The sequence below is a fragment of the Stigmatopora argus genome, chromosome 16 (assembly GCF_051989625.1).
Source record: "Stigmatopora argus isolate UIUO_Sarg chromosome 16, RoL_Sarg_1.0, whole genome shotgun sequence".
NCBI lineage: Eukaryota > Metazoa > Chordata > Actinopteri > Syngnathiformes > Syngnathidae > Stigmatopora > Stigmatopora argus.
The window spans coordinates 5,868,314-5,884,121 of NC_135402.1; the positions used below are offsets into that span (position 1 = coordinate 5,868,314).

Here is a 15,808-nt window from a genome sequence, read left to right on the forward strand (position 1 = left end):
CTAAGGTAGTAGAAGTTAAAATTAAGATATAATGATATAATATAGTAAATTATATACTAATTCGGGTGGCAATTTATTCCTTAACGATGACGTCATCAAGAAAAACAACCGGCCCAGCGACTGCCTGCAGACGTCATCATGCCCGCACGCTAGCCAGGTAGTCTCGGGGCGTGCCTAAACGAGGATCGGTGAGACATTTGGGTGGTACTTGAAGACAAAACGACTCGGTGGATATTTAGGTTAAAGGATACGGTTTCTGGACGTAGCACATTAGAAGAACAAGTGTACTACAAGAGAAAAATGGACCCTGTTCGCTTTTTTCCGCTCTTGATCGTCTTGTGTTGTTTTTGGACCGCGGTTGGCGCAGGTGAGTTTTCCTTAACCACTCATTCAAGACACATCCGCACATGTACTGTAGTTTACTGATCTACTGTAGTTTACTGATCATTGAGATCTGTGTTGAGTTGGAATGAAGTTAAATGCATAGACTGATTGTAATAAGGCATCGGTACGTCAGTAAACTTTTGACCGTGTTCGGTACTCCAACCTCGGCTTCCGTCAAGTCTGTGGTCAGGCCTTGTCGTGTAGGCAAACTTTGCGGTTTGGACGATACTCAGTCATCATCCACTATATTTGAATAGAATCAAATATCAAATATTAACGTTAGGCGTTGGTGCCTTTGTTGAATCAACATACCAAGTACTGAAAATCTACTTTGTCGATTATTGTTTAAAATATACAGATTTTAATTTGCTCTCCTTAAACACCTGTGATATTCTGAAGACTAGACTTTTCCATTTACAAACTTTAAATGACTTGTGACAATGAAGTGCTATTCACAGTTAGGAACATATACAGTACATATACTATTTCACTTTAAATGCTTGTGTTCAATGATATTTTGTAATCATAAAAAATCTTAAAAGGATACTTTGTTTTAAATAAATACTGCAAAACAGTAGTATTAGTATTGTAATATTCTTGTTAAAGAATGAGCGTCTTATCTCATTGTCTGCCATTGTTGTCCAAATCATTTAAACTGAGACGACTGGGTTATTATGTGCCTTTGACGGTGCTAGACGTCCAATTTATCGTGACAAAGTAGGAGTCTGTTGATGGGATTAAATAGTGAATTCCTTTTAAAACCATGTATCCATTCTTAGGAGGAGCATATCAATAAACTCTCTTACATTGAATCAATTTCAAAGTATTGAGGATCGAACAGCTAATGTGTTGCATTCAATCTTGGAATCAACACCAAGGCAGGCTTTGTTTTTTGGGGCCAATGTTGCAGTTTCTACGATACTTTTATGTGTGTGTAGAAATAGGTGGGCGTGGCTTCATCGGTCTCAAGGACCCCGAGTCCCCTGACCAGGTAGTGGTGGACTCCACCACCTCGGATGCCCTGCAGAGTGGCCTCACCACCGTTTTCCTCCCGATGGTCTACATCGTGGTATTCGTGGTGGGCCTCCCATCCAACGCCATGGCCATCTGGGTATTCCTGTTCCGCACCAAGAAGAAGAACCCATCGTCCATCTACATGGCCAACTTGGCCCTCGCTGACCTGCTCTTTGTTATCTGGACGCCGCTGAAGATCGCCTACCACCTGGCTGGTAACGACTGGAAATACGGCGAAGGACTGTGCAAGGTCCTGGTGGGCTTTTTCTATGGGAATATGTATTGCTCCATCTTATTCATCGCCTGTCTCAGCGTGCAGCGCTACTGGGTGGTGGCGCACCCACTTTCCCAACAGCGCAAGAACAACAAATTGGCCATCATCGTAAGCGTCGCCATCTGGATTTTTATCTGGCTGACCACCACGCCGCTTTATTTGTACAAGCATACGGCCCGGCTGAGGGAGCCTGCCATCACCACCTGCCATGATGTCAGCATCATCCTAGACCTCGAGGAACCGTTCGCCTCCGTCCGGCTGCCTTTCTTCTACTTTGTCCTAATGGCCGTGGTGGTGTTTCTAGTGCCCTGCATCGTTATCGTGGTGGCCTACATGCTGCTACTTCGGGCACTGGGCCGGGGCATGGGGGACGGAGCAGCGGCCAAGAACCGACGGAGGGCGGTGTTGTTGATTGGTGTGGTGCTGCTCACCTTCCTGATCTGCTTCATCCCCAGTAACATCATGCTAGTGGTGCACTACTCTCTGCTTAAGAACGGCAAGGCGAACAATGGCTATGCCTTCTACATTACTACGCTGTGCTTGGCTAGCCTCAACAGCATACTGGACCCATTCATCTACTATTTTGTATCCGACGATTTCCGGCAGCACGTCAAAAACACGCTACTGTGTCGCAGCAACCGGGCGGTGGAACGCATGCGAGTCTCCTTCAGTTCCATGAAGTACTCAAGAAAGAGCAAGTCGTACGTGTCGGACTCTGGAAACACTCAGAGCAGCTCATGCTAGCAGATAAAGGGATGGATGGACTTTGAATTAAAGGCCTGTTGCTTCAGTTTGTAGCCCGTCCGAAAATACTATGAATTGCCCAAAGAGTTGAAAGTATTTTTTTAACCTAATTTAGTGTTACAGTGTTTTGTAAATACATGCCAAGGGACGATAATTCTGAGCCGCGAAGTGTCGCTGCCAGACTGGAATTCATGGAATGCAGCTTTTTTATGATTGCCTGATGTGGCCCAGTCTTGCCCTTCCCAGATAACAAACAGTTAAACAGAGGAAATTTTCCCGCACTGTCCTAACCCCCACAAAACATGAAAACTTTCAACACCTAGACTTGTTGAAATGTAAGGCTTCAATTTAGTATATACGTATGATATTGTAGTATTAATTTAAATATATCCCTTCTCATAGCAAACATATCGGCTCTCCCTGTAATAAAAAAAGGTACTTTGGTCCAAAGAGGTCGCTTTTTAGAGGTAAATGATTGTTGCTGAGTGTCCTGTTACTGTTTGCTGCCCACTCATATGTTTGTGAGACACATTAAACCTGTCCAGGCAGACTAAACTGTTGCGATCAAAAGCTTTCTTGTATCTATTTTATGTAAATATAATACATGTAATCTACTAATTGTGTCATTCATTACTTTTAAAATGTATTATGAAAAATGGTGTGCTTATATTTTTTTCAATAAAATTTGGATTTCAAATATATACATGTGTGATGATGAAAATAACTACCATAAGTGGATCTTAAAACAAAAGCCAATAGGAATATGAGCTAAGACTTTTGTTCATGCAAATGGATTTGTTGATTATATATGTATGAATATTTTTTTCTAATATATTGTTTTCTGTATTGTTGAGATACTCACATTTCATAGCGTCACATTTCAAGGTGGTTTTGCAAGTTTTGGTTACCAACATAATAGGAATCATCCCAACGCCCCCTTATTTTTAGTCCTTGCGTGCTATTGTTGCGTGTTTTCCATAACAACACCCACCCCCTCTAAACAAGCCATTGAACCATTTCAGCATTTTGCGTGTGTACGCTATACCACAAGAGGACCGACATATTGCATTCATGAAGGCAGTTGCGTATTGTTGGTGTTATAACGTGCGCTATATGCCCTAGCTTCTTACAGACGACAACCGTTCTTTTAACTGCTGGCTTTATGCATTGCAATGTATGGCCGAGTTCCTCTTCTGCTTATTTTGACATTTTTTGTTCCCTGTTTTGATCATTTTTAAAGACTACGTGTCAGCAATACGATGGTGGGCGTCTATGACAGGCTCGGGTCTGACTGAATTTTGCATCACTGCTGCTAAAATAAACATGACCTATTGCAACATACTCGCATAAAACACAATTCACGTCAAACCGGTTTTGGGTCTTCCTTGCAATGAGTAACAAAAGAGAATCAGGGAAAGGCCAGCCAGGATTTGGCCTGGTTTTAAATTTCTGCTTGAATCGTTTTTAAGACTTTGTAAATTCTTTGATATGTTTTTAACTACTTCATAAATGCTGTTCAATTCACAGGGTTTTAGACAAAATTAAATGTCAAATCTATTGAACTAGGAGGGCTGGCTGCAAGTCCCTTCATCATCAATGGCGATTAGTTTGGCATTCCCCTAACCTGTTCTGTAACTCAGCTTCTAAAAATGAAACTTTTTTTAATTCAGATAATGCGCTAATAGTACAACGAGTGGCACAAAAGTTCCCTCTAGTGGTATACAAAACGAATTGCTGAATAAATATTTCAGTCACTGCATGCTAGTGATTTAAACTTAATTTTTCTTTGTTTTGCTATGCCTAGATTCGTGTATTGCCATTCAGTTGTATTTAACTTTTACCATACCCGATTTTGTAGAAAACCTTTTCTATCCAAATTAGATCACATTTTCAATAATTCATCTTTGTCAAAGAAAAAAAGTTGTTCAAAAATCTAGATTTGTGACTTTTTGTATCTGCTGTAAATATTTCATTGGCCTGCACTTTAATTGAGAGCCCCTTTTAATGGCAGATCCATTAGTATTGCGAGCCACACATCCTGATCTGGGACCACTGCTAAAAGACTGCCATTCATGCACGGCGGAGAACCGGCAAGGAAGGAGAATGCAGAAACATAGCTGAGATCACACACACAACCTGTTTAGTGAAAAGACACAACTGTCAAGTAAGAAGTAAGTGCACTTATTGGTTTTATGATGATTTTTTTCTTCTTCTCTGTTTATGGAAACAGACCTGAGTGACTATAATAACAATAGGGTTTTAGAACTCTTGAAAACAGTGCAATGCCCATCCATACCGGTATAGGAAATGTGACATCTACTGCAGAGTCAATGAATCCATAACATTTAATTCCATGCGAATCCTCCTGTCTCAAAGCGCTCAAATTTTGTCTTCCCCCATTGAAATGAATGGATTTCAAACATGCACAGTGAACTTGAATATTCAATTGCTGGCAGTGAATGAGTTCATCTGTTCCAGCTACATCCCAAAATATGTATGTGTTTTATAACTTTTAGTGTACTTTAAATAACTAATTTTGCAGTGTAGACACCTGTGCCTTATTGACGTGTGGCTTGTATGATGTGTGATTATGAAATATGAATGTGGACTTCTAGACGGATATAAGTCCGGAATTCATGGTTAAAAAAACCCTGTAAAATATACCTGAGATGAACAGGACTTGGCTGTAAAATAAAATTGCATAAAGGAAAAACATCATTAAAATTTGCAATCAACCAGAACCCACCTAATAACTGTAATAAAGCAGAGGCAGAGTGTACCTAATTACTAAGTGTTCATAACAACAAAAGACCAGAGCGCAAAGTGGATGTTCTGCAGCACGGAGGGGTACAAAAGTAACCCGTTAGTCATTAGGCTCAGCACCAGAGCTGTGTTCATGGATCGGCGGCACCATGTGGGTACCCCCTAGTCGGTCCCAGTGGGAGAAGAAGGGCGCAAAGTTGGTGGTGGGCCACCTATGGTGGGCGTCGTGCTTAGGAGCACCCCCCCAGAGGCCAAAGGGCACCAAGTTGTGCGTGGACCATGGGAAGTCGTAGCCACAGTGATCTTCTGTGGACAGGTAGACGTTGAAGACCATGAAGCCCCACGTGGTGAGGCAGTGGCACCGCAGCAGAACTGGATCCACTGTGGCCCACAAGCCCACGCTGACTAGCTCCCATCCAGACAGGTATTGCGTGACCAAGCTGAAGGGACGCCGGTACTCGTGATGCACGGCGTGGAAGGTGCGGTACAGCCAGGGGATGCGGTGGTGTAGCAAGTGCCAGAGGTAATATTGGAAGTCAAAAACCACGAGGCAACCCAGGATTCCTAGGGAGAACTCCCACAGGGTGGGAGCCTGGCGAGGCAATGGCGTGGGTGGCCTCCACAGCCATTGACCCACAGCGGCGGGAAAGATGTAGAGCAGGTGGTTGTAAACGGTGACGCCCAACGTGGTCCCGATGCCGGGCCAGGTGACAGGCCTGTCCGGGTGCAGTCGGTAGCGGTTAATGCTGGGCCAGACGCGTGCCAGCAGATCCAGCGTGGTGTAGACCCCCACCAGCAAGAAGTAGGTAGACACTGAGAGCACCACAGGGAACAACGGGCTCCTGATGAGGTTTTGGTGGTTCTGGCGGAGGTAGTCCCAGATAGGCTGAAGAGCCACACTGGACCCGGTGGGGCTCCCGGTCATATTGCTGGAACCCGACATTGAGGACCAAGTCACCTTAGCTGGGAATGACATCGACGGTAAATCGACTGGTGAGGCTGTGCCAACTTGGAGGGCCAGTCTGTCTGAAGCTCTTATTTATGTTCAAGCCCCACCTCCCGTGCCCCCTCCTCTCATGCCTTTAAAAGAAATCACTCTGTAAAGACCTCTTTTTCATGGGCACAAGGATGGCAGCCAGCACTCCACAAACGCTCTCATTTTTTCCTGTTCAATTCGTTCGTGTGTATATATATGTATATATATATATATATATATATATATATATATATATATATATATATATATATATATATATATATATATATGTATATATATATATATATATATATATACATATGCATATATATATATACATATGCATATATATATATATATATATATATATATATATATATACATATGCATATGTATATATACGTGTATATATATATATATATATATATATTTATATATATATATATTTACATATATATATATTTATATATTTACATATATATAATATACATTGCCATGTTGAAAAAATATTTTTACATAAACTATCTCATAATCCATTTTTTGTTTCATATCCATAATGTCTGACATCTTGTTCCTACTTTCTACCTGTCATTTCATTTTTTCCTCTGCTATTTACTGTTACTGTTTACCAAAGAATAAGCATAATGACAGAATTCTATAAATTTGTTTTCCGGAGACATTTAAACTACAAGACAAACTTTTTTGTTTTCTACTGTTTTCTATAGGAAACACTGAGGTTTTTCAAATAGGCCCGTGGAGGGCAGTAGAGCTCAACACTTAGGCTTGTATCTGAAGATTTGAACTCAACTTATTCAAGTGTTTTTTTAGGCACATAGGGAGAATCCATAGATATAGATGATATCCATTCAGTAGTTCCAACCTCTAGAGCATGCATGAAGTTTCAGAGCACAAAAAAGTCTGCAACAATCACAATGTCTCCCAGAATTGGGGTTGTGTTTTATAGGTTGACCATTTCAGTTGTTGCTGGAGTTTGGAAAATTCCTAAATCAATTACACCAAACACATGTACAAAGATTATAAAGAGAAAAAAAACAGCAGCGTCATATTCTGACATCCCAAAGACACAATGTAATGTAATGCGTATTCTGCAAACAAGTACATTAATTTTAAAAAAAGCAGTGAAGAAACTGTTGCTCTGTAGGCCAATGATTATGTCAATTCATCTCAGTGACATGGCAATAAGCATTATTTTATGATGTTTGTCCCCCCCTCAAGGTCCTTTTGGTGCAATTCTTTCATCAAGCTAACAAATGGAAACTTGTCCAAAGCTGTCCTGCGGGGGAGTTCTTAAGGGGTTGGCTGTTATTCTTGTTGTTGGCAGTTAGTATATCAGGAAAATGATGTAAGGATGAAACCCACCTGGCTAAGAATAAACTCAGGAACATAGCAAGGGAACTGACGGGATTGTACATGCTGGCAAAGGGAAAATGAACAAGCTGCTACAAGTTGAAGACGTTAGATGCATTTTGTTTGCAAAACACATTTTCAACATCTTAAATAATTTTCCCAAGTTTAAATGTAAACTAAATTTCATAATGAAAGCATATAACGCAATTGTCTGCATATTTTGAGCATTAAAATTCATTGTCATGATTCCCAAATGGAAGCCAAAGACTGGGGTTTCCGATGAGTTCGCTATCTTGAGTCAGTGGATCAAATCAACCAAATCTGAAGTGTTTCCGGTGAGAACTCAAACTCGAGTCAGTGAACTGAATTGCCCGAGTCTGCTGCATTGCATGCGAGATCGCCTAATCGTGTGTGAATTGAATAGTACAGGAGTCATCCGAGTCTGCAGTGTTTCTGGTGAATCTGCTCATTTGAATCAGTGTCATTGAACTAAAACATCTGGGTCTGTGACGTTTCTCTTCAGTCTTTTGAACTTGAGCCACTCGACAAACTGAATGATTCTGATGAGTCTCTAGCATTTTCTATGACTCCTAACCTGAGCCAGGAAATCCAATAATATGTAAATTGGTCTTATATGATCCATTTCTAGTAAATCCACCATTTCGACTCAGAACATGGAGTGTTTAAGAAAGATTTCTTACTCTAGCATTCAGTATTTCTGGTGCTATAGTTAAGTTCCAAATCAGATTTGGGAGTAATAAAGTTCATAGAATCTGGAGATGCAAACAAATGGGACAAGAATTCTCTAATTATAACTAAAGATGTGTGATTTGATCCAAGAGTTCCTTCCAGTCCTCTATGGGTCACCTAGAGAAGTGACACACCTGTGTGAGTTCAGCACTAGTCAGAGAAGCACCGCCATTGCAGGGCTTCCCTGGAGAATGTGGAAACACCGGAATAGTTCAATGTCGACATGGAGGAGTCTCTGTGCAGGCTCCATCCTGTGCCTTGCACCCTTGGGGTGGCAGGATCACCTCGGCACATGTTTTGTTTTCCAAATACGTACTTGGAAAGGAAGACGGTCACCATGGATGCTCTCGCCTATGGAATTAATTATTCCGTAGGGCGGCTCCCCCAACCACCTACTCCAGCTTCCACATTTGAGGCTAACTTTCTGACAAACAAGTGATCCGTCACACCTGATCACGCTTCTGATCGCAGGTAGAACCGCTCTTCTCTCTCCTTTGTCATTTTCTGCTCGATCGGGCTATCAGGATGCCGAGCCAGCTGGAGGGCGCTATGGACGCCCTGATCGCCGTCTTCTACAACTACTCGGGCCACGACGGGGACAAGTACAAGCTGAACAAGGGCGAGCTCAAGCAATTGCTTCATACCGAACTCACCGACTTCCTCACGGTAATCTTTCGACTCCCATCATGCTTTTTAGATTCAAATTTTAGCCCTTCTCAGAAAGCTATGCATCTTTTTTCATGTGCATTTTTCATTTGACACCACATTGTTTTTTATCCTATTCACAATTGTCTGTGATTACAGAAACTATGCCAACACGTCCATAGCCACCTTATAAGATCCATAACGTGAAAGACAACCACTCACACACACATTATTGTTACTATAGCTATCTTGTTTTGTATTAAACCAGAAAATTGGTTACCAAGCATCCAATCAGGGCATATCTACCTTTTCTCCGATAGAGGTGGTTAGCATGTGTGCAGGAAAATTCTGAGTTTCTAGGTTTGAATCTCATCATCCAGCCTGTGGTTGGAAGCAAAAGCCACAGGTGCTTGTACATCTCCAGCGTCATTGGGGGGCCCACATCACCTCCAAATATAGACGCTGCCATGATGTCAGTGCAGTCTTGCGGGCGGAAAATATGACAGATTGCAGCAAGAGCTTAGTTCATTTCCTATTGCAGATGAAAAATTAGACTGCATTATGTGGATTTTCTAAAAACACCCAAAGAGAAAGTTCAACTTTCAGACAGTTTTTATCATGCCGACCGAGTAAAGCCTTTGAGCTCATGATGTGTCTGACTTTAGTAGAAATAGTAGAGTTTGTTGGTAATTATCATGCAATTGTGTGGCATCCAATCATCCTTCTGCTGTGAATTTTAATGTGTTTATCCCTAGCATATGTCCAATCTACTAAAGTTCAACTGCTGTCACACTCCCACTTTAAATGGATAGGTAACAGTACAGTATTGGTCGATATCACATAGTATTAGGAGCCAATAAATGGAATTGGTGCAACACTTTATGAGACATTGGAACTCCTTTCAGCTCTTCAGTACTTAGCCACTCTACGCAGAGGATAAAGAATATATTCCACATGGATACATATTGTTTTAAACACATCTTTGTTTTGGCCTGACAGTAAATTTAAACTGGGAGGGTCAATAAACCAGTGTGGCCTATTTGTGAAAAATGGAAACAAAGTAAAAGTCCTTAATCAAAAGTAGCCATTGTAAATGAGTCAAATGGTAAAGTTTCTCATTGTTGTATGTGTTTTTTTTCAGTCACAAAAGGATCCACTGCTGGTAGAGAAGATTATGAGCGACCTGGATTCCAACAAGGACAATGAGGTGGACTTCAACGAGTTTGTGGTGCTGGTAGCGGCGCTTACCGTCGCCTGCAACGACTTCTTCCAGGAACAGAAAAAGAAGAACCCCAAATAGTACTCAGTTTCGAACCAGTCTGTATATCCATGTGCTCTGTCTTTTAAATGATAGTCATGTTGTATCAATTTGTTTTTGCATTGTTGTCAATAAATGAGCAAATTTACTTTTCCTTTTAAAACATATCGTTCAAATTGGCCTTAACATGACGCTTGCGTCATCTCCAAATGAAATATGCCAAAGTAACCAGAAAACAACATGTTATGTTATCTGCAATAGGAGGAGAACGTGTGAAACCACATCTGGGTTTCCACAACACGAGTTTTTGCGAATCTCACACCCTCCACACGCTCGCGGCCATTCCTGACGATCACCGGACTTTGCTTTTCGGAAAGAAAACCTCCTCGAGGTCAGCGTGACGCACGGACCACCTGCGTCCACTGGGTCGGACCCTTGCGTCTGACATATAATTCCCTCAGGCAGCGACTCCGACACTCGGCTCGGCGTAAGAATGAGAAAAATGCATTTCCAGTTTGTCATTACTTGATTGGAGATGACATTTTCCTGCAACGTGGGATGCTTTTATACTCACAGATATGTGCTCCTTGTTAACGTGATTGGCTTTGATTGAGTCGAGCGGATGCCCGCGAACAATTGGAACATGTAATTATTAGTCTTGGTTAGCGTAAAGGTTGCAATCAATCAAATATGTCCTTTAGGTATGACAAAAACATTTTTAATTTTACAAATACTCTTTATACATTTGATACTTCTTTTAAAGGAAAACCATGTATATTTTGATCTTAATTCATAAAAAAAACATTTTGAGGAAGGAATTCTTTTTATTTTAAAGGGCCATTTTTTTCCTGAGAAAAGAAATCATACTGTATATAAACAGCTGTCTATATTTTAGAGAAAATGTAGAATGCATTCTGGACAAAAAAATGTATTTAAAGAGGAACATATATCTATTGTTATATATCTTGTACAGAATTTACCCAAAAGTATAAAAAAGAAGAAAAATATTGTCGTGATATCTATCAGGAAACATTATTTCCTTCTTTAGTAATGAAGAAAAGTGGCTATTTTTTAAGGAACAAATTATTTCAATATACTCTATGAAAATCTCATACCACTTTGCTATTACTCCAGCAGATGGGAGCATTTTTTTCTAATTAACCGAAAGGAACAGAAGACAATCAGACTACACAACCTTGGCCTACCTGGGAACTTCACCTCACCATAATTTGCGTAAGTTGGCAAAATTATTTACACTTATTGGAATATTTATTTGTGTGTGTCACCAATCACATTGGTGATTAGCTGAAGTTCATCATGTATGATTACAACGCAAACACAAAACCATTAATTGAAACAATGGCTCCAGGTGCATGTCAAAGATAAAGTACCTGTCCTCCTTGAGCACAAAGCGACCATCACTCGTCTGCTCACCGCTATGCCAGCAGCGAGTGTTTTCTGTTGGAGGGGTTCATCCTTCATGTCAGTGCAGATGATAAAGCTTTCCTACCTAGGGAAGACTTGGGGTGAAGGTGGCTGTCACAGAAAATTTATTTGCAGTTAGTGGTATGCATGAGGACAAGGTGCTAGAGTATAACCCAGCTAACTACTGGGACAAGGCAGAGGACACCCTAAATTGGTGGCCAGACAATTGCAGGCCAAAAGTAGATGGACAACCATTATGCTAACATCATAATGAGGGGCAATTCAGTGTCCAATATATTTTGTTTATGTGCATTCATTAATTTTCCGTACGGCAAGGGTTGGTTAGCACCCCGTTTGGAGAGCCGCTATTATTGTGGCTTGTTGTCATTGTTACAGTTGCCATAGCTCCTTTAGTGGTTAAAACGTTCAAAGAAGTGGGAACGTATTTAAACTTTTCCCTCAACAATAAAAATCAAGCAGAATAATTGCTTAGCCATGCGGTGTCATTTTATTACAAAAAAGCGTGTGTATACACAATGCATTATGACAACAAATATAGGAGTAGTGATGACTTTTTTTTTATCCAAATACATTTTAGCCACACAGCCATTTAGTAACAGTTCAGACAACAAATAGCACCGTTCATCACAAGAATGACAGCCAGAAGAAAGGCAGCAACAAAAAACTTTATTCAACACCAAAAAATACTTGCAATATTGTGCATAAAACACAGCTCATTTTCAATGACATTCCCGTTCACGTTTGGTCTTTTGAGTTGTCAAGACTGAAGAAATGAAGAAATCAGTTGTTGAAGCAGAAATCCTCCACGTTGTTGACTCGGAGCAATTGCAGATCATGGCTGTTCAGCAAGCGGTAGCTGAAGGAAACTCTGTTAATGTAGCGGCCGCTAGACAACATGCGCACCACTGTGTTGTCGCAGCCAATCTTTGTGTGGCCTGGGAGAAAAAAATAAATCAACAGAATTAGACACAGCCCACTCTTTGTTCAAATAATGTATAATGTTGGACTCACTGGGCCCGGCAGAAGAGCTGCAAAGCTCCTTGAAACTAAACATCTTGGTCGTGTCAAGGCCATTTCCTCCTAGAAGCTGCACCATGTCCTCAGAATCAGAAGCGCAACCCGAAGCAGACCACTGGAGGTGGGAGGAGTCCCCGTTTTAGTCCAAACAAAGCACAGCAAAACAATAAAAGGTCAATTTCTTGGACGGATTCGCTGCTGATAAAGGTCAACCTTTTTTTTAACAGTTCATTGTTCTTTGAACAGTTCAAGTGCATTGGACATCTATGGCAATCAATGGCAGTCAATGAGTCGATCATACTGTCACTTACCTTGGGGATGTTGCCACGTAGACCCAGAGATGAAAATTCTGAGATGTCCACCTCAGCCGGGTAGATGATGGAGAAACTGCAGTTCCTGTGCTGCTGTGGACTCACCATAGTGAAAGTGCCTTCCGGTGACTGCGAGATGACATTGCAGGCTGCAACCAGGCAAATGCATCACTTCAGTTGGGGAGCTAACACACAAACTGCAATTCTTACTTGGCAAGCCCAAGTAAGGAGTTTTAGATCGATACCATATTGAGTCTTTGGACAACGAAAAGATATTTGTCAACATTGCGAATGAAAGTCTGTTCTGAAATTGATTGGCACGGTCAAAGAGTAGTTAGCAAGTCCGCTCCACAGATCTGAGATCAAGGGTTGAATCTCAATGGACCTTCCTGTGTAGGTTTTCTGTGGGTACTTTGGTTTCCTCCCACGTCACAAAAACATGCATGGTAGGCTGTTTGAACACTCTAAATTGCCTATGGGTACAATTAGGAGCACAATTAGTTGTTTGTTTCATTTTGCCTTGCGATTGCCTTTCAACCATTGCAGGGTGTAACCCGCCTTGTGCCCATTGTCAGTTGGGATAGAAACAGACAATGTGAGGAAAATTGACAGTGACCTGATTTCTTGAGAAAAGAGAAAACAAAAAGAAAATACCCTGTTTATTACGCTCCTACGAGAGGGGTAGTACAAAAGCGACACACTCACGGAAAGGGTTGGACATCTTCCTGAATGTGACGGTGAAGCTGCTGCCGGCATTGTGCATGCGGAAGAAGATCATGGCCACGTTCTGCGAGGAGCGCACGCTTCTGCTGCCAGAATCGGCAGAATTACAGTAGTCAACGTAACGCTCGTGCGCAGATAGCGGGTGGTCCTCCGAGCTGGGAAACTTCTCGCCCTTCATCACCCATCCGTCAAACACCGTGACGAAATCTCCCGCCTGACAGTCGATGTCGACGGTGTCGTACTCCACGCTGACCACCTCGTCGGGTTCGGCCATGAAAAATGTGGCGCAGTTGAGCTGGGGAAGCTCGGCCTTGAAGGTGAAGCGACCCTCCACCGCCACCATATCCACACAACCTGAGACACACACACATGCAATTAATACTATATGAAAGCTTTTTGGCAAAGAGCGTTATAATCCCACAGTAGTTTACCTCATTAGAATGAAGCCTTTGCTATTTTTTTTTTTTCAAAGATGGAAGTTTTTTTTTATTGTAACATTTATTGGACACAGTAGTACAACTATATCGTGTAATCAGTTTATCTATTCATCTTCTGCTTATCCGGGGTCAGGTCACAGGTGCAGCAGCTTAACCTGACTTCCCGCTATCCAGCCACTTCATCCAGCTCTTTCGAGGTAATCGGTTTATTGAAGACTAAAATGTCTTCCATGGTTTTTAAATTGCTTTCAATTGAAAATCAATAATCAAAAGGGTTCAAATATACAGACACCTGAAATCTAATTATAATGGTGAAAATCATTCTTGGAGACTGAACTAATTTTAGTGTGAAACGGTAAATCATCTGTAATGTTTCACAAAACTTAACTGAAGACAAACTTGACATGCAATTAATTGATGTCCATTGGTTTATAAAAAATACAATTTTTTTATATTTAAAATCATAGTGATCAGCTGTTTGAAGACTTTTTTGTTTTCCAGGACAACTACATTCAATTTGTCCGAAGTTGACATCATCAACAATCATCAGAAGTGATCAAAAGTGAAATTAGAACTCACGCAGCGGTCGTCGGTAGACAATCAACTCCTTTGGCGTCTCTCTGCGCAGTTCAGAGTTGAAGAAGGAGTACAATTCATCCTTTAACACGTCGTTATCCTGCACGGTCGAGAAGGTGAGAGTGTGTTTGCGTGATGATGAGGAGTGATGCCTGTCCTACCTCAATATATCTGGAATCTCCCTTGAGGATACACAAGCTCAAGAGCAAGAAGAGCCGCTGTCGAAAGGTACGCTCCATCATCGTCGTCGTCATCGCATCGTCGGAGCCTCCGTGTGCTCGTCGTCACCTTTTATAAGTTCCGCGAGGACCACCTGCTTGTCACCCTGAGCCCCCCGAGCCCAAGTGATTGCGCACTTGTGACGAGGGCAAGGGTGGTAACAGGGAGGAAACAGGGGGAGGGGCGTTGTCCACACCGAGGATGGGCTGGAGTAATCTCCTGCAGTCAAAATAATATTTGTCTACGTTTTGGGAAGTAAAACTGAAGTATCAGTTCAGACTAAAAATGACTTTGATTTGTGGTTTCTTAATAGACATTAACTCCCTGGCTGCCATTAAAGGCGATGGATGTCCAATCCAATTACCAAGATTGATCCCAACTTGAAGATTGGCATTGTTTTGGATGTTCACAGAAATAGAAAATACGTAATTGATAACAAAATGTTAATTGATAACAAAATTGCCTTTAATCTATAAAGAATGCTTACATTTGTAACGACAAATATCATGTAAACCCCACCAGATGGTGTACACAAAATGAACACTTGGGTTTTTAAGGTGTTTTACTATTTGGTGGCGCTCAAAATCATTAAGAAACCGTCTGCCCATAAATGAGCACTGGGTTGTGTTGCAGGCTTGAGGCCATTTTTACATGACGTTCGCTCTGCACCTGGACTATGACGACCAAATTGATTTCATGGTGTCCCTGTGTGATGCGTTGGTGAAAAATACAACACCAACAATGTAAAGCGGCTCAGCTCGGGTGTCAGCAGTGCAAATTAACAGCCTCAGCAGTTGGATTATAGAATGCTGAATATGAATTAAAATCTTTATTATCCCCAAAGAATAGTTACAATTATTAGATTCCTAGAATGTTGTATTAAAGGACATCGTTTATACCAAA

General features: G+C 41.4%; 4 protein-coding genes across 6 annotated transcripts; 2 read left to right on the forward strand and 2 right to left on the reverse strand.

Moving 5' to 3' along the window:
• Window positions 1–218: 218 nt before the first annotated feature.
• Window positions 219–10,424, forward strand: s100z (S100 calcium binding protein Z). Of its 3 annotated transcripts, none has more exons than XM_077622371.1 (4): window positions 219–367; window positions 4,428–4,587; window positions 7,392–8,939; window positions 10,060–10,424. In XM_077622371.1, the coding sequence occupies exons 3-4, from the start codon at window positions 8,799–8,801 to the stop codon at window positions 10,216–10,218; spliced, it is 300 nt and encodes a 99-aa protein (XP_077478497.1). In that variant the 5' UTR covers window positions 219–367; window positions 4,428–4,587; window positions 7,392–8,798; the 3' UTR covers window positions 10,219–10,424. The 3 variants fall into 3 exon arrangements, with proteins under 3 accessions (XP_077478497.1, XP_077478498.1, XP_077478499.1); XM_077622372.1 differs by having other exon boundaries at window positions 8,745–8,939; XM_077622373.1 differs by having other exon boundaries at window positions 8,798–8,939.
• Window positions 225–3,117, forward strand: f2rl1.2 (coagulation factor II (thrombin) receptor-like 1, tandem duplicate 2). Its single transcript, XM_077622362.1, has 2 exons — window positions 225–367; window positions 1,323–3,117. The coding sequence occupies exons 1-2, from the start codon at window positions 301–303 to the stop codon at window positions 2,414–2,416; spliced, it is 1,161 nt and encodes a 386-aa protein (XP_077478488.1). The 5' UTR covers window positions 225–300; the 3' UTR covers window positions 2,417–3,117.
• On the reverse strand, window positions 4,979–6,177 carry ch25hl2 (cholesterol 25-hydroxylase like 2). The gene has a single exon (XM_077622367.1). It carries the CDS (start codon window positions 6,153–6,155, stop codon window positions 5,280–5,282), a length of 876 nt encoding a protein of 291 aa, XP_077478493.1. The 5' UTR covers window positions 6,156–6,177; the 3' UTR covers window positions 4,979–5,279.
• A 1,843-nt stretch (window positions 10,425–12,267) lies between the features above and the next one.
• crhbp (corticotropin releasing hormone binding protein) lies at window positions 12,268–15,025 on the reverse strand. The gene is made up of 6 exons (XM_077622366.1): window positions 14,848–15,025; window positions 14,690–14,786; window positions 13,656–14,027; window positions 12,951–13,099; window positions 12,634–12,754; window positions 12,268–12,557 (listed from the first exon to the last, which is right to left on the reverse strand). Exons 1-6 carry the CDS (start codon window positions 14,938–14,940, stop codon window positions 12,403–12,405), a joined length of 987 nt encoding a protein of 328 aa, XP_077478492.1. The 5' UTR covers window positions 14,941–15,025; the 3' UTR covers window positions 12,268–12,402.
• Between the last annotated feature and the right edge of the window lie 783 nt (window positions 15,026–15,808).

Bases quoted from the DNA above. Each gene is read 5' to 3' on its own strand.
- f2rl1.2 (XM_077622362.1), top strand. From the start codon at position 301: ATGGACCCTGTTCGCTTTTTTCCGCTCTTGATCGTCTTGTGTTGTTTT. The intron at 368-1,322 runs GTGAGTTTTCCT...ATGTGTGTGTAG, and splicing joins TTGGACCGCGGTTGGCGCAG to AAATAGGTGGGCGTGGCTTC.
- ch25hl2 (XM_077622367.1), bottom strand. From the start codon at position 6,155: ATGTCATTCCCAGCTAAGGTGACTTGGTCCTCAATGTCGGGTTCCAGC.
- s100z (XM_077622371.1), top strand. From the start codon at position 8,799: ATGCCGAGCCAGCTGGAGGGCGCTATGGACGCCCTGATCGCCGTCTTC. The intron at 8,940-10,059 runs GTAATCTTTCGA...GTTTTTTTTCAG, and splicing joins AACTCACCGACTTCCTCACG to TCACAAAAGGATCCACTGCT.
- crhbp (XM_077622366.1), bottom strand. From the start codon at position 14,940: ATGACGACGACGATGATGGAGCGTACCTTTCGACAGCGGCTCTTCTTG. The intron at 14,787-14,847 runs GTAGGACAGGCA...TCGACCGTGCAG, and splicing joins GAGATTCCAGATATATTGAG to GATAACGACGTGTTAAAGGA. The intron at 12,755-12,950 runs GTAAGTGACAGT...TCCCACCTCCAG, and splicing joins TACGTGGCAACATCCCCAAG to TGGTCTGCTTCGGGTTGCGC.